Source organism: Narcine bancroftii, chromosome 4 (genome assembly GCF_036971445.1).
Source record: "Narcine bancroftii isolate sNarBan1 chromosome 4, sNarBan1.hap1, whole genome shotgun sequence".
In the NCBI taxonomy this organism is placed as follows: Eukaryota; Metazoa; Chordata; class Chondrichthyes; order Torpediniformes; family Narcinidae; genus Narcine; species Narcine bancroftii.
In genome coordinates this window covers 297,691,216-297,716,744 of record NC_091472.1, presented here as the reverse complement: position 1 = coordinate 297,716,744, position 25,529 = coordinate 297,691,216, and the positions used below count along the sequence as shown (strand labels likewise).

Here is a 25,529-nt window from a genome sequence, read left to right as displayed (position 1 = left end):
GTATGTCTAATTTAAATTTAAAGCAGCCTTTCCCTCAGATCATCAATTTTATTTCCCAATGACTGAACATTCACCCAGTAGTTTGGCAGGTTGGAGAAGTCTGTCCCCATGGTTCAGTCTGGTTTGGACCCGGCCTCATGCCATGTTTCTGACCTTCAACTTGATGGTGGCCAGGAAGTTCCATCCCTTAACAATAAAGGATGTTGACAAATTGTAAAAATTTTGATTTTTTTTCCCTCCCACAGAACATTACAAATGCCATGAAGTATGCATTTGAGATTTTAAGTTCGAGGGAAGATGGTGGTCGAATCCCCTACACAACATTTAGATTCCTCTACAGTTATCTTGCAATGATAGATGGTGAAATTCATCGATCACAGATTGAAAAGATGCTGAACAACATTGAACGACAGGTGTAAGTAGATTTGATAATCTATTTAAACATAGTGTGGATTCAGATGGCTACGCAAGAGAATGGTTCTTAATCTTTTCACCACTAAGCTTTCTCATCGAGTTCCACAGCATGAAAATAGGCCCTTTGGCTCAAATTGCCCTCCAAAGCTTTCCCCTACATGTACAAGCCCAAATGTCTTTTCAGCATTAGTTGTCTCTACCTCTTCCATGTCCACTTGCATCTTGTTCCATATATCCAGCATCCTCAATATAAAAAGGTGTCCCTGAGTTTTCTTTCAAAACATTCTCCTCTCACCTTTTTCAAAAATTTTATTTATTAATACATATTATAAATCAATTACAAAGCATTTGATAAACAATCCATTTTTTTCTCATGGAAGACAATTTTTAATAGTTTTATTCCCTCCTTCCTACTAAAGAAAATATCCAAGAGAAAAGAAAAAATGGAGAAGAAATACTCTTCTACTAATATATATGTTACCAGGAATTATATAGAAATATAATTTCTAATAGTTAGCAATAGGAATATTTATAAATATTGCATAGTCAACTAGGATTCTCCATGCCATACTACTACATTATTACCAATTATTAGATATCATATTACAAAAGAGTCCAAAAGATTATTTCACTATTTGATACTTATTTCAAAAAATATAATACTGATAAAAACAAAGATATTAAAATAACAGTATTTTATCATCAAAATGAGGTTGGAGAGTGAATAAAGGAATCACAAAACAGATTGGCCTGTTATTTGCGTGTATGGAGACCAAATTTTCAAAAAATCTTTAAACCTATTTCTCAAATTATAAGTAATTCGTTCTAGAGGAATACAACTTCAAATTTCATTATGCCAGTGTTCCAGCATTAAATTAGTTTCTAATTTCCATGAAACCACGATATATTTTCTAGCAACTGCTAATGCAATTTTTAAAAATTCTTTCTGAGGCCAGCTAATATTTGAATCTGAAGATATAACAGATAAATCTCCCAATAAAAATAATACAGGGTTTCGAGGTATCAAAATCCCCGTTACTTGCTTTTAAAAAAAACCATCAAGTTAGTCCAAAACTTATTACATTCTCCTCTCACGTTAAATCTATGCCTTCTAATTTTAGATTCCTCTATCTTGAAAAATAATCTGAGTATTCAAATTATCTGTGCCCCTCATTTTATAAGTCTCTATAAATCACCCCTCAGCCTCCTGTGTTCTCAGGAGAGAAGTCTCAGACCATCCAGCCTCTTCTCAAGCCTACCAGTCCCAGTAACATTCTCGTGATCCTTTTGTTCACCACTTCCAGCTTAATTATATCATTCCTATAGCTGGGTGATAAGAAATGTGCACAATACTCCCAATGTCCTAAAATGTCATAGTTCCTGTACTCAATGCCCTGACTGATGAAGGCAAGAATATCTTCTTAACCACTGTCTACCTGTGTTTGCAGTTTCATGGAACTATGTGCCTGTACCCCCACCCCCCAAATCTCTCTGATCTGCAGCACTCTCCAAAGCCCTGCCATTCACTGTGCAAATCCAGCCCTGGTTTAACCTTCTGAAGTAGAACACCTCATACTTGTCCAAGTTAAATTTCATCTGCTATTTGTTGGCCCACTTTACCAGATCATTGAGATCCTGTTGTAATCTTAGATAACCATTTTCACTGTCCATTATGCTACTAATTTTGATGTCATCTGAAAACACACAAACATGTCACCTACACTGACATCCAATTTGTCAATACAGAAGGCAAACAAAAGTAGATGCAGTAATGATTCCAGCAGCACGCTACTTGCACAGACAATCTGTATAAAAAAAAACCTCACTTACCACTCTCTATCTCCACCCCCAAGGCCAATTCTGCATCCAATTGACCAGCTCATCCCTCTGACCCTCTCGACCTGGCTATAAAGTGAAACTTGTGAAAGGTATCACAAAAGTCCATGTAAAGCGCCCACAAAAACATCTTAAAAAAATTCAATCAAATTCACGAGGTATGATTTCCCACACACAAAGACATGCTGACAGTCCCTAATCATCTTTGTCTTTCAAATGCATGCAGATTCTCTCTCAGAATTCTCTCCATTATCTTACCATTGACTGATAATAAGATCACCAGTCTGTAGTTTTCTGGCTTGTTCTTGCAGCCTTCTTTAAAAATAGGCAAAATATTAGCAACTCTCTAGTTCTCTGGAATCTCACCCATGACTAAAGATGATGCAAATATCTCTACCAGGGTTCCTGCAATTTTTTCTGTAGCTTCCCATAATGTCCCAAGATATACAACCAGGCGCTAGGGATTTATCTACCTTCAATGATTTTAAGACCTCCAGGACATCCTACTCTGCAACATGGATTTAATGATATCTCTATTTACTTCCCTGAGTATCCTTCCCCATGATTTTTACCCACGTTAAATACAGATGAGAAATATTCGTTTAAAACCTTCCCCCATCTCCAGTGGTTCCACACATTGATGACCTTATTGATCTTTAAGGAGCCTATTCTCTCCTAGCTTTTTTTTAACCTTTAAAATATTTGTAGAATTGCTCAGTGTGGTCCTTATTCTTATCTACCAGAGCCCTCTCATAACCCCTTTTGACCTGCCTTATTTCCCTCAAGTGAATAATTTGGTTTCAACTGTTTATAACTGGCAGATTACCCTCTTTTTCTTGACCAGAGCCTCAATATTTCTGAACACCCAGAGATTTCTTATCTGGTCAGTCTTGCCCTTCAATCAAAAAGAAACATGCTGTCCCTAAACTTTCACTTTCTTTTAAAATCCTACCACTTGCCATATGTCCAGCATGTCCCAATCAACCCTTGAAGGTCTGGACTTGTACCATTAAAATTAGCCTTGCCCCAATTTAGGACTTTAACTTGTGGATCAGTCCTTTCTTTTCCTATTTTAAAACTAATGAGTTATGGTGACTGGACACAAAATGTTCTATTACTGATGCTCACAATTGCCCTGCTGAGAAGGTCCAGTGTGGTGTTTTCTTTAGTTGGGCATTTTGAAAAAGCTTTCTAGGACACATTTAGTAAACTCTTCCCAGCCGAAGTTGATGGGGATGGACTGTGAGTGTTTCAGTCAATACACGGGAAGATGTAATCGCCTACTGAAATGAGACCAGCTCTCTGTATCTGGTACAGGACAGTGTGATGTGTCAGGACTACTATCTCAGGGTAATGAACCACATCTAGGAAGATCCACCCAAGTGTAACTGAGCCTGATTTCAGATTCATTAATCATGAATATTACATCAGCCAATAAAACATTTGGTTTCAATAGTGAAAATAAATCCATAGTATTTTCAACATCAAGAACTATTAGTAAAGGGCTTTCTATCAGATCATTAAATATTAATAGAGGGTAGGTTTTACACTAACCCACTAGCAACAAAGTGGGAATAGACTCATCATTATATTCAAACTCATCTATTTCCAGAAGTTGAAAAAGGATATAAGCAAAAAGTGCATAAAGTTACAGTTTCTGAATGTCAGTCAGGGAAATGCTTGAAGCTGTCATTAAGGAAGAAGTAGTGAGATATCTAAATAGAGAATGTTCCATCAGGAAGATGCAGCATAGACTCAGGAAGGGCAGGTCATGCTTGACAATTGTACTGTGTTACGAGCCCAAAGGACCCCAAAATCTAGCAGCAATAGACATTCACCAAGTGGTTTTTAAAACAAAAGTTATTTTAATCAACTTTAAACATGAAAATAGAATCAAACTTTAACTTAACTCTCTACTTAACTAACCCAAATTAACCCCCTTCTAATTCTAAGCACACATGTATGTAATGTGTGTGTAAATTTAAGAAAAGTTCTTTGGTTCACAGTTCAATCTCACTTCTCCTTCTTCCAAGTTCTTTGGATGCAGGCAATTCTTATACTGTGCACAAAATTTAACAGGTATAAAGTTCACCAGGCTTTGGTGCTTGAAAGGTAAATGCTTACCGCTCAGGAAGGTTCTTGTAGGGTTTGCAGAGAGATGTGTTGTTCCAGGATTTCCACAACTGAGGTACCACCATTAGTCACCTCAAGGTCTTGCTGGTGAAACTTGCCCCATCAGGGTTTTCTAGTTGGTAACCTCTTCCTCTTGGCCACCAGAAAGCTCCACTCTGTTCCTCTTATTCCAAGAGAAACATCAGTCAGATAGCACTTCCAGCCATCCACTGCTTTAGAATTTTTCATCAGTTCTTCCTGGATTGCACTGTTCAGTGTCCCACACACACACTGACTGAGAGAGCTTCTTAACTTTCTCTCTCTCTCTCTCTCCAACTGGCTTCCGGAAAGCCCCATGTGACTCATGAGACTTGCAAAACCTCCACCTTCTCCAGCAAACAACAGGAGTTCTTCCTTCTGCTCAAGTTGTTTTCTTAAGTATAAATAAAACCCAGAGTGACCTTCCTGTAAGCACCCCGCAGAAAGGCACTTGTAACTATCCTGGCACCAGTTCATAACAATGGTCATTCATTTTATTCAATTAAAACCTACTTGTGAAAGGTGCTTAACATTCTCTAGAGATCTTCAATATTTCTTCAGTCTTTCAAATAAGATCTGTTTTAAAATGTGTGTATGTAACCTACTCTAAATCTTACCAAATTCCCCAAAATATTATAATCATTACAACTGGGATTCTTTAGGGATAATAATGAGTGAAGTGGATCAGTGGGAACAGATGTATGTTGTGTACTTAGATTTCCAGAAAGCATTTGATAAGGTGCATGGGGTTGAGGGGTAATGTTTTAGCATGCATAAAGGGTCAGTTAACCAATAGAAGGCAGAGAGTTGGAATGAATGGCTTTTCTCTGGTTGGCAAAAAGTGATGAGCAAAGTGCCACAGGAGTGAGGATGTTAATGATTTGGAAGTGGGGAACGAGTTTTGCCAATGGCACTAAATTGGATGAAAAAGGAAATTATATAGAGGATGTAGAGAATTTGCAGAAAGATATAGATTGAATAAGTGAGTCGGCAAGGATCTTTGGGGGAAAAATAGATCAGATTATTATTCAAATGTAAAAAGGTTGCAGTATGTTGTTGTGCAGAGGGACTGGGAAGGCTTATTTTCAGTTGCAACAGGAAATCAAGATGGTAAATCCTTCAATGCCAGAAGAATTTAAGAGCAGGGAAGTGGTGCTGCCTCTACACAAAGTACTGAGGCCACACTTGGAGTGCTGTGTGCTGTTATGCTATCCTCACTTGAGAAAGGAGGTACTGGCTTTGGAAGTAGGGCAGAGGGCATTCATCAGGTTCATTCCAGAGATGAGGCGGTTAGCCTATGGAGGGAGATTGCATTGTCTGAAATGATACACACTGGAATCAAGAAAAATGAGATGGCATCTTGTATAAACATAAAATTATGAAAGGGGCAGACAAGATAGAGGCAGGAAAATGAGGACCTACTCTATGGAATTCTCTGCACAAGAAAGCAGCGGAGTTTGCCTATACTAGGGTGATAAAGAATTATGGGGGAAAAAGAGGGTAGATGAAACCAAGATCTGCCATGATCTTATTAAATGGTGGAGTAGGCTTGGCGCACTAGATAGCCTATTCCTTTTCCTATTTCGTTGTTCTTATGTTCTTATTGGCCTTGATTCTCACAGTAAAATTGTCTGTCATTATGCCATGAAAATGACAAAAGGTCCTGATGAACCTGTAAACAAGCCTTTTGCATGTATTATTAAGTGTACAAAGTTGCTCTCATTGATTTCATTACTTATGCGGCAATATAATGTTAGCTATTTTTAAATAATGATAAGAAATCAGTGATTATGGCCATATTAAATAGGTAGAGTGTAAATATTACACATTTGATGCACGAGATAAGCTTGATTAGTAAATTTGGTTTCTTGTTGCCTGGAAATTCCTCTGCAGAAGGCACCAATGACTTTGGGTGTCTGCAGACTGCAGTGGAACTGCTGGGAATTTTGATGCAGGATAGGTAGTTTGTTCAAATGATGATGGCTGATGGGTGAGTGGAGAGGTGGATCATACCAGACAGCAAGGTTAACTGGGTGGAAGAATTCTTACCCTTCATAGCCAACACTTACCTTTCTCCGAACCTAATTTCTAGAGTTTCTGGCACAGATTAAGGCCATGGTTCTTGTTATTTCACCTCTTGGCACTGTTTTGATTAACTATCCACTATCTGCACTGAAAAGAACAAATTGGGCACAGATTGGGATTGTGAGTGAAATTGTTATTTTTTTTTTTACATTGCACAAACATTAACCTATCTGTTTCTTATGGTAAAATTAAAGCACATCTCTTCTGAAACTGCAAAAGATTGAGTCCTAATGTAGTGGTAGATTTTCCTGTTGGAGCTATTTATACACAACATGTACCTTTCCTTACAAAATAAACCACAGTGATCCACTTCATTTTCATTCTCAGTGCACTGACATGCCATTTAGATTATTGTTAGACTCAAATTATTTTGTTAAACCGCTATGCTTATTTAAACTATTCCTTGTTTATACACGAATAAATGAAATTCATGTTATTTATAATCATGTCTAAACTTAAATTTCAATGTCAATCATCAAAGGGAAAACCCTGAAGAAACCAAAACCTGTGTTTACAATATTTCTTGAAAAACGTATTATGGAGTAGTGTTTAATGTCATATTGTCCTTATTTTTGCTGCATCTAGTGCTGAAAATGATGGACTTGTCAAAGTGAGTGATTTCACCAACTGCTGAAAGTACAAGCAATTAATCACCAAGGGACTTCAAAAATTTGAAGGTTACTAAATAGAAGGAATTGATGCCACCTTTAGAAGCAACACTTCTCGATAAGTGTTTTTACTTGTGCTGCTTAATTTTACATGCAACAATAAACATCTTAATTTAGTGAGGTAACGTATTTACTGGGGCCTGCGTCTATGAGTTTGCAACAGAGGTAAAGGCATTTATGATTTTTGGAACAAAATTATACCATTTCAAAAATCTGCATTTTTAAAACTAACCTGGCTTCTTCAATATTCTTGCATTAGTTTTTTTTTAAAACAACGTAGGTCAGTTTGGACTTAAACAGACCAACAGAATCAAAGAGTAACCTTCATTCTCTCCCTTAAAAAAAATATGCAGAGATCCAATGCTCAATTATTAGGGCCAGAGGCTCCAGCACACTGTCAGCTTCACTACCAGAATCAAAAGGCCATCTCTAACTCTATCACCCATTACTTAAGATAATGAGTTGACTCCTATCAATGATTTTCTTTACTACAAACTATTGCTCCATTCGGGTTTCTTCTTAGGGGTCATGAAAGTAAGCAGTCATAAGAAAGTCCTGAGAGGACTGCAGCTTTCTGCCACTTCACCTCTTCAATGTATACTCAGCAGCTGCTCTGAATCATGGGATCAGAGGCCAGAACCTAGCTCACTGTGAGAACCACTGCCATATTGAGCATCATGAGCAGCCTTCATGCTGTGAACCATTTGCCCTCTCATTATATCCCTTATGGGGCTAGTTGTACAATAGCCCCATACATGAGAAAGGCTGGAGAAGAATGAAAAGGAATCATTTTTTTTCCAGCATATCTGTTTTCTTTAAATTGTATTGAAGTTATTTTATATAATTTCAAAATTATCTGGATATTTGTAATTCAACATTTGAATAACAGACAAATTATTAATATTCATCTAAAATAACTCACAATTTGGTTTTCCCATTGACTGAAATATAAATTAATAATAATTTTAACATTGTGATGGGCCCCAGAGGACCCCAAAACCAAGCACCAATAGATATTCACCAAGACAAATGATTACTTAAACAAAAGTTGCTTTTAATTATCTTTAAACATGAAAACAGGATCAAACTCTAACTTATTACTATTGACATAACCCCCTTCCAATTTTAAGAGCACATGTGTGTAAGTTCAGAAAAGTTCTTTGATTCACTTCTCACTCCTCCAAGTTTGCCGGTATCAGGCAATTCTTCTACTGTGCACAGAATTTAACATTTATGAATTTCACCAGGCTTTGATGCTTGAAAGGTAAATCGTTACTGCTCAGGAAAGTTCTTGTCATTTTCAGAGAGAGATTTGTTGCTCATTGGACACAAAATGATTCCTTCCATTCAGCCACTTCAGTGTTTTGCTGAAGAAATATTTAACCCTAGTTTCCTGCCAAAACCCTGATCTCTTCTGAAGACCACTGTAAGAACCTAACCTCAGTTATAAGCTAATAAAAGTCTATGTTTTCCTTCCGGTTGTGAGAGCTTTTATTCACGCTACAGGAAGTAAAATGGAATCAACGTTTCAGGCCTGAGCCCTTTGTCAGGAATCTGGAAAAACAGAAAACTGAATAAAAGGTGAGGGGAGGCAGGAGGAGAGGGAGCAAGGGAATTAGAAGGCACACAATCTAACAGGTAAGAGGTAATAGGTGGATACAGGTGGCAAGGGAGAAGTGAAAGAAGCTGAGAAATGATCAGGGGAGAGGGCAGGGGACCAAGGGTAGCTTTCTGATAGAAGGAAGGGAGATGGAAGAAAGGAGACAGAGGGGTAGGGAAATTGAGAAATATAGGGAGGGGGGTTAACAGAAATTAGAGGTCAATATTAATGCCGTCTGGTTGGACACTGCCAAGATTTGAAAGTGCATGTGACCATGCCAAACATGTCAGCATGGCAATGATGTGTGGAATGAAAGCGGTTGCCCACTGGGAGAGCAGACAAAACAAAGGTGCTCAATGAGATGATTTACCAGTCTCTGCCCGTCTCCATGATGTTGAGAAGAACACATCAGGAGCACAGTAAATGCCCTCTATAGATTCACAAGTAAGTGTTGCTTCACTTGGAAGGACTATTTGGGGTCCAAATAGTGATGAGCGAAGAGGTGTAAGTGCTTCTTGTAGTTGCAGGGGTAGGCATCCAAAAGATTGATGGGAACAGATGAGTGGTTAAAGAAGTTGGTGAGGGAGCGATCCCTGTAGAAAATGGAGAGGGTAGAGGAATATGTGTCTGGTGGTAAGATCCCATTGTAGGTAACGGAAATTGTGGAGAACAATATGTTGGGTGAGGAGGCCCTCCTCTCCCCTTTCCTTCCCCTCTCCATTCTGGCTCAAAATGTTGATTGCCTTTTACTTTCCATGATCTGCTGAGATACTTCAGCCCTGTGTGTATTGCAATCAACCCCAGCATCTGCAGATTTTTGAACATCGAACATGACATGACACTACAGTACAGGCCCTTCAGTACACTATGATGACCTTTTAAATGTATATTGTTGAAGGTAGGATTTTTAAAAGCATTAATGTGCAAAGGGATCTTGGGGGTTCAAATCAATAGCTTTTTGAAAGTGGCCATGTAAGTACTGTACATACAGTGGTAAAGAAGATGTTGTAACCGCACTGTACTTGAAAGAAGACACACATACGTAGTGTAGTCAGGTTAAGCTCTGAGTTCTATTAGGTTTCAGGTACGACTTTTATACTTGCACTGTTCCTGCCATGTCCCCCCTTGGCTGACGTCATAACATGCATAACAAAAGCAGATTTCCTGCATGCGGGTACTTTCCTGCATAACAATGCCCTTCTTCTGCATGCACTGTCCTGGTCCGTTGGCCGCGCAGCAAGACCAGCGCCATTTTGGGGTCACTGGCTTTTAAACTGCCCTTGCTGTTCACCCCACCGATTTGCTTGTTGGGGCCAGTGCCACTGTGTGGGCCGCTGACCTTTGGATGCACTCGCTGCTGCAGTGGGCTGCCACATGATCCCCCCACAAGAACTGGCGGTATTGTCCTTGTTATTGTCTTTGGTGCCTGGAGGCAAAGTCTCTACACCCTTTGGTGGACTGCTTCTTCGGCATGGTGCTGGTGTCTCGACCAGGCACACCAGGTCCAGCTGTGGAGTTTAGTGATGAGCCCATCAGATGCCAAGCACTCTTCTGTTTCCACAGATTGTCCGCTTGTGCTGCAATTTTCCGGGAGTCACTGAAATCTCCGTCAGCCAGGAGCAGCTGGATGTCCTTGGTCAGTTGTTCCAGGATGATGCAGGACTCGTGTTTGCCCAGAAGAGCCAGCATCTCATTCACGAGGGCTGATAGCGGCCTGTACCCTAGCCCATCCAAGTACAGCAGATGCGCCCGTCTCACGCCTAAAGGTCTCGATCAACAAGTCCTATCAGGCGGTGTATGCGCCTTCCGATGGAGGCTCCTGGATGAAGTTGGCCATCTGATCTGCTGTGACCTGGTCCAGGGCTCTCACCACGTGGTAGTACTGCTGTGATCTACCTGATCTGGAACTGTGTCACAGCCTGATCAAACCACACACATGGATGATTCACCCAGGTGGTCGGCAGCTTGAGAGTGACTGAGTTGACTGCTGCCTGTTCGCTCATCGCTGGGTTTAGATGCCTTTAAGCTCTCCAAGCGGCAAGTGCAACAAAAGACCAGCAGTCCATCCAGCTGCACTGGCCCGAAGAAGCGAACTGGCAGGTGAATAGCAAGTGCAGCTTAAAGGCCAGCAACCCCAAAATGGCACTGGCCTTGCTGCGCAGCCAGCAGACAGGGACAGCACACGGGGAAAGGGGCATTGTTTTTTACAAATTTTATTTAAAAGATAACAAAAACATAATATACATTATAGAAATAATCAAATAAAATTTTGCATTAACACCCATCCAACCCTCCAACTCTACAGCCAATTCCCTTAATGGGAGCAAAAAATATATATATTACATATTTAAAAAGAAAATATTATAAATGTTAATAACATTTCAAAGTATATCTAAATACATATATTTCAAATACGGAGACCACTTAGTAACAAAAGAAGAACAATTATCATGTAAATTATAAGTAATTTTTTTCATAACAATACATGCTTTTAATTCATTATGCCAATGTAATATATTAATCTCAGTATTATCTTTCCAAGTACTAGCAACACATTTGCGCGCTACTGATAACACCAAATGTTCAAAAGCAATTTGAATTTTATCCAATCCCATTCCCCTTAATGAATACAAATTTGCCAACAAAAAAAATGTTGGATCTAACGGTAATATAAAATTATATAATTTCTCCAAAACTACTTTAATTCCTTGCCAAAATGATTGAATTTTAACACAATTCCAAACAACATGTAGAAAAGTTCCAATACATGAGCCACATCTAAAACAAGAATCCAAATTACTAAACCCATATTTTTTTTAAACTTTTCCAGGGTCAAATATAATTGATGTAAAAAATTATAATTGACCATTCCATATCTTACATTAGTCAATTTAATTACATTATCCTGACACATATTCGCCCAATAATCTTCGGGAAAAATAAATACTAAATCACTCCCCCATTTAATTTAGATTTCTCCCAATCTGTCTTATCCATACTTTTTCTTTGGCTTGGCTTCGCGGACGAAGATTTATGGAGGGGGTAAAAGTCCACGTCAGCTGCAGGCTCGTTTGTGGCTGACAAGTCCGATGCGGGACAGGCAGACACGGTTGCAGCGGCTGCAGGGGAAAATTGGTTGGTTGGGGTTGGGTGTTGGGTTTTTCCTCCTTTGCCTTTTGTCAGTGAGGTGGGCTCTGCGGTCTTCTTCAAAGGAAGTTGCTGCCCGCCAAACTGTGAGGTGCCAAGATGCACGGTTTGAGGCGATATCAGCCCACTGGCGGTGGTCAATGTGGCAGGCACCAAGAGATTTCTTTAGGCAGTCCTTGTACCTTTTCTTTGGTGCACCTCTGTCACGGTGGCCAGTGGAGAGCTCGCCATATAACACGATCTTGGGAAGGCGATGGTCCTCCATTCTGGAGACGTGACCCATCCAGCGCAGCTGGATCTTCAGCAGCGTGGACTCGATGCTGTCGACCTCTGCCATCTTGAGTACTTCGACGTTAGGGATGAAAGCACTCCAATGGATGTTGAGGATGGAGCGGAGACAACGCTGGTGGAAGCGTTCTAGGAGCCGTAGGTGATGCCGGTAGAGGACCCATGATTCGGAGCCGAACAGGAGTGTGGGTATGACAACGGCTCTGTATACGCTTATCTTTGTGAGGTTTTTCAGTTGGTTGTTTTTCCAGACTCTTTTGTGTAGTCTTCCAAAGGCGCTATTTGCCTTGGCGAGTCTGTTGTCTATCTAATTGTCGATCCTTGCATCTGATGAAATGGTGCAGCCGAGATAGGTAAACTGGTTGACCGTTTTGAGTTTTGTGTGCCCGATGGAGATGTGTCTTGTAACAAATTATACATAACTGAAATATAACCCTTTTTCTGTATAGAGGAAATCAAAGATTCAAATCTCGACAAAGTAGGTAAAATCATCTCTCTTCCATAATTATCTTTTATCAAAGCTCTAAGTTGATAATACGCAAACAAAAAATTTACAGGTATATAAAATCTTTCTCTCAATTGATTAAAAGAAAGAAATTGCTCCTCTAGAAAACAATCTTGTATTGTCTTTATACATTTAGAATCCCAAATCTTTAAATGATTATTAAACATTGAAAAAGGAATAAGCTGATTGTTATACAATGGAGTTAAAATTGATAATTTATCTTTTGACCTTAATACCTTGTTTTCTTTAAAAATCCAGATCTTTAATAAATGTTTCAATATCGGCATATCATATTGATGTGACAAAATCAAATTCCAACAAAATATAAATTCATGTATTTCAACCCTAGATATACACACCATTTCCACTTTAGCCCAGCTGGGAGGCTGATCTAAATCCATCAATCTACTACTAAACTTCAAATGGGCCGCTTCATAATAGTTTTGAAAATGTGGTAATTGTAGTCCGCCCAATGTATACTTCCATGTAAGTCTATGCAATGCCAATCAAGCTAATTTACCTTTCCATAAATACTCTCGCACTGCTTTATTCAAATCTTGAAAAAAGCCCTTAGAAAGTAAACAAGGTAGTGACTGAAATAAATATTGGATTAGAGGAAAAATATTCATTTTAATACAATTAACCCGACCAATCAAAGTTAATGGAAGATCTTTTCACTTAATCAAATCTGCTTTAATCCATCTTAATATAGGTACATAATTTAATTGACTTAATGATTGATAATTCATATCCATAAACACACCTAAATATTTAATTTTACTTGTCCACCTTAATTTTGTAATTGTTTTAAATTCAGAATAATCTCCCACTCCAACTGGTAAAATTTCACTTTTATCCCATTTAACTTTATATCCCGATAGTTCTCCAGATTTCAGCAAACACTCTTGCAATTGTTTCAACGACCATTTCGGTTCCGTCAAATATACCAACACATCGTCCGCAAATAAGTTAATTTTATATTCTTCATTCTTAACTGTCATCCCTCTAATTTCTTCATTTTGTCTAATAGCTGAGCAAATGGTTCAATAACCAATGCAAATAAGGCTGGTGACAACGGGCAGTCCTGTTGAGTTGAATGAGTCAATTTAAATGGTAAAGAAATCTGTCCATTTGTCATCACCCTAGCAATTGGGTTTGTATATAAAGCCTTAACCTAACCAATAAAAGAAGAGCCGAATTTAAATTTCTTTAACACTTTAAATTAAAAAAATCCCACTCAACCCTATCTAAAGCCTTTTCTGTATCTAATGCAACCACCATAGGATGGTTAGGTTGCTTTCGATATGCGTTGACCAAAGTAATTAATCGAAATATATTATCTGATGCATTTCTATTCTTAATAAAACCTGTTTGATTAATATGTACCAATTTAGGTAAATATTTGGCAAGTCTATTAGCTAATACTTTCAGTATAATTTTATAATCTACATTTAATAAAGAAATAGATCTCTATGAAGACACATTTAATGGATCTCTATTGTTTTTTGGAATGACAGTTATTAAAGCACTTGAACATGATTCTGGTAACTTCTGATCTTCAGTAACTTGATTCAACACTTCTCCAAATACATTAGAGAGATCATCATAAAAAAAATTTATAAAATTCCACAGGGAATCCATCATCCCCTGGGGACTTATCACTAGCCATTTCCTGAATAGCTTCCTTAATTTCAAAATCCATAAATGAAGATTCCAATTCCTAAACCTCATTTCCATCTAATACCGGTAACTTTAATTTAGATAAGTAAAAGTCAGTAGAACCATTATCTTGTTTCCCCTCAGAAGTATATAATTTTAAATAAAACTGGTCATTAATTTCCTGAGGTTTATAAGTAACTTTTGATTTCTTCTTAACAGCATTAATAATCTGAGATGTCTGTTCAGCTTTCAATTGCCAAGCAAGTACCTTATGAGCTCTTTCCCCCAACTCATAATAACTTTGTTTAGATTGATTAATTAAGCGCTCAAACTGATAAGTTTGTAAAGTATAACATAATTTCATCCTTGCTAATGTGACTTTTTTTTATCTTCTGTTACATCTTTCTGAAAATCTTTCTCTGACTCAGCAATCTTATTTTCTAACTCTAAACTTTCTGCCATGTATTGTTTCTTAACTTTCGTAGAATAACTAATAATCTTCCCCCTCAAATAAGCTTTTAAGGAATCCCATATTACAAAATGACTATCCACAGACTTAACATTCTCGGTCAAAAATAAAGAGATATGTTCTTTAACAAAAGTAACGAACTCTGTTTTTTTCAGTAACATTGCATTAGACGACGAATGTACTACCTCAGAACTTTCACAAGTAAAAGTAATAATAAATGATCTGATATAACATATTCAGCTCTTAATACTCCACCTTGTAAATGTGCTGATACCAAAAATAAATCAATTCTAGAAAACAAATCATGTGAAGAATAAAAAGAAAAATCTTTCTCTGTTGGATTAACTTTTTTCAAAATAGCCACCAAATTTAAATATTCCATTAACGCATTAATTTGTGATGCAATCTTTGATTTCCTTATACTTTTTGGATTTCTATCCAATAAAGCACACATGTCAAACTCTGGCCCACGGGCCAAATTTGGCCCGCGATATAATTATATTTGGCCTGCAAGATCATTTCAAAAATGTATTAGAGGTGGCCCGCTGGCCGCCGCACCAGTATAGCGTATGCACAGTAATACAACAAATCTCAGAATGCATTGGCGTCAGCCCGCTAATCGCCCCCACCTCCTCTGTTTACGTTGCAGGGTCTCACCGTGGACTCTGGTTTTGGGGCCTGGCCGGTGTCAGGGGAAGCCAAGGCCACTTCCCAGTGCCCAGAACCGGAGGCCTCGGGCCTGACCTCGCCAGGACCATTGCCCACTCCCCCTCCCTGCCGCAGGCCGACCCGCGACTCACGGTGACGGGGCCGCTGATCCACCGAGATGCCACCCTGCAGCGAGAGCTGATGCCCCCGCACTGTCGTGTCCCCCCCGCCCGCCCCCCCCACCACATAAAAACCAGAAAAATACAAAAAAAAAACACCCAAAGGTAGTAATACCGTAAAAATCTGGGTGTGGTCAACCCACTAGCAGCAGATGACAATCAAAGTTTTCAGTGTCATCCACCACCCCCCCCCACCCCCTGCCCCAGCCAGGTATATATTTATTATTTAATCAAACACATTAGAATATAGTCCATATATTCAACCCAATGATTCCAAGCCCAATGAATGCTCTGGATCTTCAACATCAAGAAGACTTTGTGTCAACTCTTCTTTCTTTCCATTCTTTCCATACTTTCCATTCCCATGTCCGTTTCAATTTCCATTTACCCTCATTTGCAATTCTGGCAAAGAATTAGCAAAAACCAAAGTATCATGTACATTCTCAAAAAATTGAGCTTGAAAATTTCCATAGAAAACCTTCAAAATTGCAGGATAATGAAATGCAAACTTGTCGCCTTTCCACCACAAAACATCTTTTCCCCTATTAAATTCTCGCCGTCTTCGAATAACCTCTTGGCTCAAATCAGCATAAAAGAACACTCTGTTATTTTGAACCATTAATGGAGATCGATTCTGCCATGTGTTCTGTACTGCCATATGTAAAATCATTTCTCTATCTTGATATTTTAAACAACGAACCAAGATTGCTCACGGTGTTTGTCCTGGAAGTGGTTTTATTCTCAGAGCATTGTGAGTCCTATCCAGTTCCAAACCTTCAGGAAAAAGCTCTTTATCCAGCACTTCTGGGATCCAGTGCTTAAAATTTTTTATAGGGTCAGCACCTTCAATATCCTCTGGAAGACCAACTATTTTCACATTATTCCTTTGACTCTGATTTTCCAAAGAATCAATCTGCTTCATTAAATCTCTTTTTTGAATCCCCCAATCTACAAAAGAACCTTCCACTTTTTCCATTTTTTCTTTATTACTTTCTACCTGATTTTGACACTCAGAAAAGGCTGTTTCAATTTTATTAAAATTATCTTGCACAGTATCAACTGATTTTATACATCTATTAATATCACTTTTAGCTACAGTCATTTCCTGTTTTACAGTTGACATTTCATCACACAAGGTATTCATTTTTATTTTCATCTCCATAAATCCTTGATTCACTTGAGTTGATATTTGTTTTGACATATTATGCATTTGACAAGCAATCCCCTCCAAAACAGTAAACACTGAATCCATTCCAGATTCCATTTCCACTTTTTGAGATCCACCTCCTTTAACTGCAAGCTCCTCCTCCTGGACAAATTCCAATAAGGTAAGTTCCTCTTCTTCCTCAGTCATAGTAGGTCCTTTGGCTGAACGGCTGCGGGTCTGGACAAACGACGCAGGCACCCCAACCTCTTCAGGATGCCAGCGTTCGGGCTCCCCCACAACCCATACTTTTTCCAGCAATTCTCAGACCCGGGATGCCCCACGCAGGCCAGGCAAAGCCGTTGGATGCGCAGGAGCATCCTCCGACACTACACTACCCAGCGAGGTCGCGGGTCCCCTTGTCGGCCGTGCCGCCCACGCACATGACTTCACGTGAACAGGGTTTGGCAATGGCCGAGCTCACCAATGTGTTGGCGCCATCTTGTAGAGGCATGATCGGTGCCAGAGTCAAACTCGAACGGGCTGGAATCCTCTGAAGCTTGGAGACTCCCAGTGACGACTCTGTGGATTCAATTATGCAGGTAGGCCTCAATTCTTCTGCACTTTTATATGGTAATTTTTTTCTGAAGTTGAAGTTTACATTTTTTCACATTAGATGCTATCATAAATCACTGTTATTTAAACAACTGTAAATATTATTTTTAACCACTTTTATGCTTTTTAAAAACCAGGTATTTAGTGATCCAGCTGGGGAAAGGTGGAATACACATCTTTCTTCTACGCCATCTTGCCACACCCCCATCTGCAATTCTTATCCCTTTAATATTATCATTTAGTCTGATTGCTTGAGCTAACGGTTCTATGACCAATGCAAATAAGGCTGGTGACAATGGACAGCCTTGACATGTTGATCGTGCCAGCTTGAATGATGAAGAAGTTTGGCCATTCATCACCACCCTAGCAACTGGATTTTTATATAATGCCTTAACCCAACCAGTAAAAAACAGCTCAAAATTAAATTTTTCTAACACTTTAAACAAAATTCCATTCAACTCGGTCAAATGCTTTTTCCCCGTCAAGTGCAACAACCATTGGTTGGGTTGTTGTCTCGATGCATTGATCAATGTAATCATCCTAAGAATATTATTAGAAGCATACCTGTTCTTAATAAAACCTGCCTGATCAGCATGTACTAAGGTAAATATTTGGCAAATCTATTCACCAATATTTTAGCTATAATTTTATAATCTACATTTAATAAAGAAATTGGCTGATATGAGGCCACATTCAACGGATCTCTGTCTTTCTTTGGTATTACTGTAATTATTGCACTTGAACAAGATTCTGGTAGTGATCGTTCTTCTGTTATTTGTTGAAGCACATCCATAAATGTAGGAGACAAATCTTCATAAAACACCTTATAAAACTCGACAGTAAATCCATTGTCTCCTGGAGAACTTCCCATTTGGCATCTCCTGTATAGCTTCCTTTATATCAAAGTCTGTAAATGGAGACTCCAATCAACAAATGTGGTTTTATTATGATAAAAAGGAATGACATTCGTGATGATAGGAAAATGGGAATCTTGTTAATTATTTTCCATGGAGGAAGTCAGTCTACCAGCAATAGGAAAGAGAACACCAAATACTAGAGGTTGTAACTTAAATTAATTTAATATAAGGGAAATTCCAAAGAAAACCGTTTCAAACCAATTACGTCATGCCCCACATTATTTGCAATCTTGTGGGTCTGACTATAATGGATTGTCGTGGGAGGCAGAATAGTCTCCATGCAACGATTAAGCAATGGCTCTGGAGACCGCATCCCTGGACATCCCAATGGACAGGTAACAGGTTCTTGGTATTAAATGCCTTCGAACTAATTCTGAACATTCGAGAGATTTTAAAAATTAAAGTAAAATTTAAGGGTCTAAAAGCTTATTTATGTGGCGTGATAAAGTGGATAAATGAAAAAAGTGATAAACCACTCGCCTCTTCTAAAGGTCAGGTCAGTTCCCTATTTAATTGAAAATAAGTCAGCCATCCCGAGCATAAAGGACGGGCGGGGGAGCAAAAGCAAGAGGCATCCAGGCATCTCAACTCTGTGCCTGGACTCGTTATTGAATTAATTAGCAGAGTATACACAACTGATCTCCAGCTATTTCCTGACATCTTGGATTGCAGATTCACGGAAGCTAAAAGCAAGGTAACTTTCATGCTACAACAACACGATGTGTTTTCGTGGAACTGAAAACCGGCAGACTCACAAGATTTAAAAATCTGTTTCCACCTAATGGTGTTGTTGGGAATTGCAAAGGAAACAAAATGTGTTATTCATTGATTTGGTAATTGTAGTTAATTTGATACATACGCTGCAACCTTCAAGGTGGTGGGAAAGGAAATAATTCAGGTGTATATTTATCAGGTAAATACTATAGAATTTGCCATTAGAGACACAGTGGCTGAGCTTTTGGTCAAACGGAAACGAGGAGTTAATAATTTTTCAATGCAAAAGCTACCAGGAGTTTGCCAACAGCATCTTCTGTCATCTCTGCCCTTCCATCATGATTCACCACATCCATCTCGACCCAATCTCCAGCCTTAAGCCTCTTCCTCCTCCTCCTATTAGACACCTAGTCCTGGCCATCTGCCTGGGTCTGGATCTTTTTTTATTTCCAACTGTGCCAAGACGTTAACCATCTCAACTTCAACACTCCCTCACTTATTCTAATCTCAGCCCTTCAGAACACCCTGACCTCCACTCTCTCGGCACCAATCCCAACCTTATTATCAAACCCACAGACAAGGGCGATGCTGTTGTGATCTGGTGCACTGACTTCTACCTTGCCAAAGCCACACAGCTTTCAAACACTTCCTCTTACCGCTTCAACATGACCCCACCAAAGAACATCAAGCCACCATCTCGTGTACCATCTCTAACCTTATCTCTTCTGGTCATTTTCCACCCACAGCTCATTATTTACATCATTACCCACAACATAACTATTTCCCAAACCTGCACTTCCCGGTTAACCTCCTCCCCAAGATCCACAAACCCAATGATCTCATAGACCCACTGGTTACACATCTTTCTGCCACATCCAACTGGTATCATCTTCCCTCACTTGCATTTTGTATCCCCAGTCCAGTTCTTCCCTATCTACATCCACAAAACCTCACATGCCCTCCATCACTTCAACAATTTCCAATTCCCTGAACTCAACTGCCTCATTTTTACAATAGATGTCCAATCTCTATACATCTCAATTCACGATATGAAAGGTGTTAAAGCCCCTTGTTTCTTTCTCAACACCAGGCACCCTCCTCCTAGCAAAATTGTTCTCACTCTGAATAACAACTCCTTTGTCTCGTCCTACTTTCACAAAGTCAAAGGGGTAGCCCGCAAGGGCCCTGTTATACCTGCTTTTTTGTTGGCTTTGTGGAGCTTCCATGCTGCAAGCTTACACAGACAAGGTTCCTCATCTCTTCCTCCACTACATTTACGACTACATTGGTGCTGCCTCATGCACCCACAATGAGCTCATCATCTTTATCCACTTTGCTGCCAACTTCCACCCCAACTTCACATTCACTTGGTGAATCTCTGGCAACACTCTCTCCTTTCTTAATCTCTCCGTCTCCATCCTGGGAGACAAACTTAACACAGATAATTTTCACAAACCCACACAATTACCTCGACTACCCCTCTTCACACCCTGTTAGGAGTCTATTCCTTTCACTTAATTCCTGTCTCTGTTGCATCCGCTCCCAGGATGTGGTCTTCTATTCCAAATCAGCTGAGATATCCTCCTTTTAAAAAAATCCATCAACTCAGCCCTCACCTGCATCAGGGCAGCAGAGTTAGCAGAGAGGTTAGTGCAACGCTGTGACAGCACCAGTGATTGAGACATGGGTTCGAATCCCACTCTGTCTGTAAGGAGTTTGTATATTCTCACCGTATCTGCATAGGTTTCCTCCCACTGTTCAAAACGTACCAGGCATGTTTCCATGCTACATGTCTAAAAATTTTTTAAAAATTAAAATTTTGAATTAAAAAATGTTCCCTTCCATTTCCCACATATCTGCTCTGGCCCCCTCTGCCCTGAGACACAAGGATAGGATTTCTGTTGTCCTCACTTACCACCCTGCGAGCTTCCACATCCAACATATTTCTGTCATGATCCCACCACCAGACGCATATTCCCCTGTCCGCCTTCCACAGTGACTGCTCCCTCCATGACTCCCATGGCTACTCATCCCTGCCTACTAAGATGAGGTATTGTTCCTCCAATTAGCGGATGGTCTCAGTCTAATTGCATGAGACCATAGACAGACATCAGCAAGGGAATGGGTCAGAGGATTTAAATTAATGTGACTTCTGAAGGGATAGAGTGTTACATAGACAGTAACCATTTCCTGTTATGGCTGAAGCCACATCCAGCTGTCCATCAATATGCACACCCCAGCCTGCCAATCAGGTGTGAGCCCACCAGCCAGAGCACGCAACCTCATCGCCCCTGCTGAGCAGGGCAGGTTATAAAACGGCAGCACCTCAGTTTCATTTTCTCTTTGCAGTGTGGTCACAGGTATAGGAGTAGCAACCTCTTAAGCTAACCAGCTGATTCCTGCATTGTAGCCGTGCAGAATGCTGAGTGGATGGAGTCCCTGGTCGCAAAGCCACATAAGATGCGCTGAAAAACACCATTGCCCGAGCTGATCGCATGGAGGCTAACTGTACCAAAGCCTCCTGTGAGCTGATCATGGTGCAAAAGCTCCAGGCAGCCCGCCAGTCTGGATGGCAGATCAACCCAGTCAAAGTCAGAGCCTTGGTGATGCACGGTGAGGAGGTCGACCCATGGACTGGGGACAGGGACATTTGAATGGTGACCCTGTGGAGACTGAGTCCGAGTATGTGCGTCCCTCTCCCCAAGTCCCAGACACCATCCAAACCCAGCCGGTGACCACGCAATCACAGACACACCACGAGTACACCTTACCGGCTTCCCCCAATGGGAGAGTCCCGATCAGGGCGCAGGGCTGGTGCGAGGTCATCGAGAGGGAGTACTCTTAAGAAGTTGGCTGTGCTGGCAGACGGTTTTGCCAGTGAGCGGGCGAGTATTTGGCTGCCTGGCTATGGGACAAGGGGGCTCCCAAGTCCACCTCTCCCTTCTAGAGGCCAGCACTCTGGGGAGTCTGCCCACGTTGCATGTGGTGATCAACTCCCTGCGAGTATTCCCACAGGGTATGGTAGAAAGAAGTAGACTCTTTAACTGCATTGTGGCGGCAATATGACCCAGGTTCCCCACATCGTTGGAGTGGGACCTATCATCCCAATCACAGTGGTACACTGTCTGCGAGGGCACGGGAGCGATCCAAGAATTGGACTTTGTAACCAGCCTGTACCACAGGATTCCTGACAGCAGCTCACCCAAGGATGCCCTAGTATCCCCTGCCCTGGCTGGCCACTGGTCTCTACCGTTTACCCGGATCTCAATGGGATGGTCTTGTCCCTGATGGGAACAACTGGCAGAATCATCCGTGAAGCTATTGTTTTGTTAGAGGGTTTGGGGCACCTGGAGCATGGAGTGCTTGCCAAGGGAACCCCTGCACTGGTCTGCCGCGTGGAGACCTGACCTGGGGACCCTAGGAAGGGTGAAGCTCGGGAAACCAAGCCTGTAAGACAACCGGTCAGCAATATCAGGAAGGAACTGTTCTGTGCCCTGCTGCAGGCGGTTGTACTCTGTCTTACATGGAACATCTACCCCCTCTCTGTTGGCCATGTGGTATGAACACTATGGGGAAAAAGACTGCTGTCATCCACAGTGCACCCCACCAACCAACCCAATGCCCCTCCTGCACCCAAAATGCCCACCCCAACCCTCCAGATGGGGAAGAGCAATAGAACCACCATGCCATGCTAGCCCCCCTCCCTCCCCCCATTGGATGGCACAATGCAGTGCTGACCCTAAAGAATGGAGGTTAGGGACCTTGGTGGATCCACCCAGCGACACAAGGCCATTCATTCCGGTGACTTCACTGGGAAAAAGGGAACACCCTGCATTTGATAGCACTAATGGACACTGGCACTGAACACACAATTGTCTCCAGGAATCCCATGGGGTGGAGGGGACCCAAGGTTAAGACAGAGGGACTGGGTTGTTCCACCCTCTCTGCCAGATAGGTCACCATCCGCCTCCCCCATCAGAAATGACACTCCCCGCCCCATCCTGGTTTTGGCGTCAGCCTATCAGGAGTGCATTCTCGGCATGAATGCTCAGGGTCCAGTCACTAAAAACTAGTAATGGTAAATTTACCTTTGGCCTTGACCAGGTGACCTTGTGGTCAGGTCAGCCAGGCAGAGTCCCCTCATTATTTCACCCCCCCCCTCACCAGTCCACACCCCCACAGTACCGGATACCAGGAGGCAGCGTTGAGATCGTACAGATGATCAATGCTCACCTCCATGAAGGGCTAATAAGACCTGCAGACACCCCCGTCAACAGCCCAGTCTGGGCCGTTCGGAAAACTGCACATGGCAGTTGACCAACTACTGCAAATTAAACAAGGTTGCCTCACCTGTACCATTCCTGACATGGTCACTCTGGTGGAGGACATCATGGGCAAGGACAAACAGCCCCGGTACACCGTCCTTGAACTCACCAATGTCGCCTTCTCCATTCCCCCAAGTCTTGACTCCCAGGACCAGTTTGCCTTCAGTTGGAGTGGCAGGCAATACACCTTTTGCCGCCTACCCCAGATGTACATCCACAGTCCCACCCTCCGTTATGGCCTCATAGCCTGTGACTTTCAAAACATCAACCTCCCGACATCACTATGTCCCAATATATCAATAATGTCTTTATGCAGGGATCCACTGAGATGGTGGGACAGGCCCTCGACTCCCTCATTTTGGGCCTCTCTGACTAGGGCTGGGCCATCAACCAGGAAAAGGTCCAGAATCCCAGTCAGTCTATCCTTTTCCGGGGTATCCAATGGCACTCAGGGCAGAGAGAGACATCCCAGAGAGTACAAAAAATAAAATTCTCAGCACTGTAGTACCCATCAACAAGACTGAAACACAAGTTTTGTTGGCCTTCTGGGCTACTGGTGCCAGCACATGGCCCATCTTACTATGGTGCTGTGCTCACTGTATGCAGTGTCCAGGAAGAAAGCCACCTTCCACTGGGGCTGGAACAGCAACTTGCTTTTGACACAGCAAAGCAGGCTGTTGAATGGGCACAACCTGAGCCAGGAAGAGCTAGCAGACTACATGAGCAGGTGATGTCCCTCCCTACTAGCCAGGAAACACCGCCCCAGTTACCCCTTCTCTAGTAGGTTGGGGTCAGCCCTTCGCCTTCCTTTCAGACCAGGAATGACAACACGCCTGGTTCACTGATGCCCCTGGAAAAATGGCAGCCAATTCTGATGAGCAGCAGCCCTACAGCCAGCGACAGGTAAGACCGTATTTCTGGAAGGCCGGGGGGGGGGAGGGGTTCCAGCCAGCTCACCGAATTGGCCATCGTCACCTTAGCCATCAGATCCAGCACCAGCCGAGCACATATTTACACCGACTCCTGGGCTGTGGCCAATGGGAATGCAGTCTGGATGCCCCAGTGGCACAAAATTGGTTGGGAAATTCACAATCGCCTACTTTGGGGGCAGCAACATTGGCAGTTCATCTGCGAGCAGGCCGGCTAATGCACCATCACTGTCTACCACAAGGACGCCCGCACAAATGAGCACACAGTGGAAGCCGTCCACAAGGCTGACAGGGCCACCCAAATTTGCACAGCCTCCGCCTCCAGTAAAATCGTGGACTCTGACGCTCTGGACACCTGGGACCACCACAAAAGCGGCCACTTAGGTTCTGATGTCACTCTGAGGTCCAGGTTGCGGTGCCCTGCGAACAGGCAAACCAGGACAGCACAATCCGTGGACTGAAATACCTCTCCCCCATCTATGGAACACCATGGAAGGTACAATCCGAACAGGGCACACATTTTACTGGGGCAAAGACTCAAAACTGAGCCACAGAGGCCGGCATTGCGTGGCTGCTACAAATCCCCCATCATCCAAAAGCCTCAGGCCTCATTGAGTGGATGGTCTCCTCAAAAGTAAAATTGGCACACTGACACCTGACAATTTGCTAAGTGATGGCTCAGGGTATTGCAGGAGGTGGTTTACCAGCTCAATGAACATCTGACAGTGCAGAGGAGCTCTCCCCTCTCCAGACATCAGGCCACACTGCCGAAATTAGATGAGATTGATCCTCCCAAGCCTGAGGAGTCTGGTAGGGGATGGGTACAGCAGCCACATAATCTGCCTAGGAAAGGGGAAGTAATTGCTTGGGGACCGGGGAACACTCAGTGGGTTGCATTCCTGGGCGAAACTGACATCACTTGCTACCACACCAGGAAGCTGTACAAGAGGGAGTAAAAACCCTCCAACATGGGCTCCTGTCTGCAAAATTCCTCTCCGGTGTTCCAACACTGGAGGCGGCCCACCACTAACTTTTCTTCTTCAGTTTTATCCCCCACTCCCTGGAAACCACCACTGTGATCGCCAGAGATGGACTATTCATAACCCTTCAGTGGGGCACCCCAGATCTCCTGCAAGCCATCGCCTGTCTGTATGCTCCTGCATTTGCATTTTAATTGCCTTTGCTACACTGCATGTTTGCTTTTTTTTAATCTCTTGCTTCACTCCCATTGTATTA

The 25,529-nt window shown here is 41.7% G+C and overlaps 2 protein-coding genes across 5 annotated transcripts in view; one reads left to right on the top strand and one right to left on the bottom strand.

Annotated features, from left to right (window-relative positions):
* LOC138762140 (ropporin-1-like) overlaps positions 1-7,283 on the top strand; it is a 94,176-nt gene extending 86,893 nt beyond the window's left edge. For both annotated transcript variants that reach the window (XM_069935602.1, XM_069935603.1), the window contains exons 5-6: positions 246-415; positions 7,072-7,283. In XM_069935602.1, coding sequence (XP_069791703.1) covers positions 246-415; positions 7,072-7,120 — 219 coding nt within the window. In that variant the 3' untranslated portion in view covers positions 7,121-7,283. The remainder of the gene's footprint in view (positions 1-245; positions 416-7,071) is intronic.
* Positions 1-25,529, bottom strand: part of LOC138762132 (kalirin-like) — an 873,682-nt gene that overhangs the window by 826,419 nt on the left and 21,734 nt on the right. For 2 of the 3 annotated variants that reach the window (XM_069935559.1, XM_069935558.1), the window contains exon 2: positions 6,471-6,573. The exons of the other annotated variant lie outside the window; for it this stretch is intronic. The gene's annotated coding sequence lies outside the window, so the exon portion shown is untranslated. The remainder of the gene's footprint in view (positions 1-6,470; positions 6,574-25,529) is intronic. 3 annotated transcript variants of the gene reach the window in all.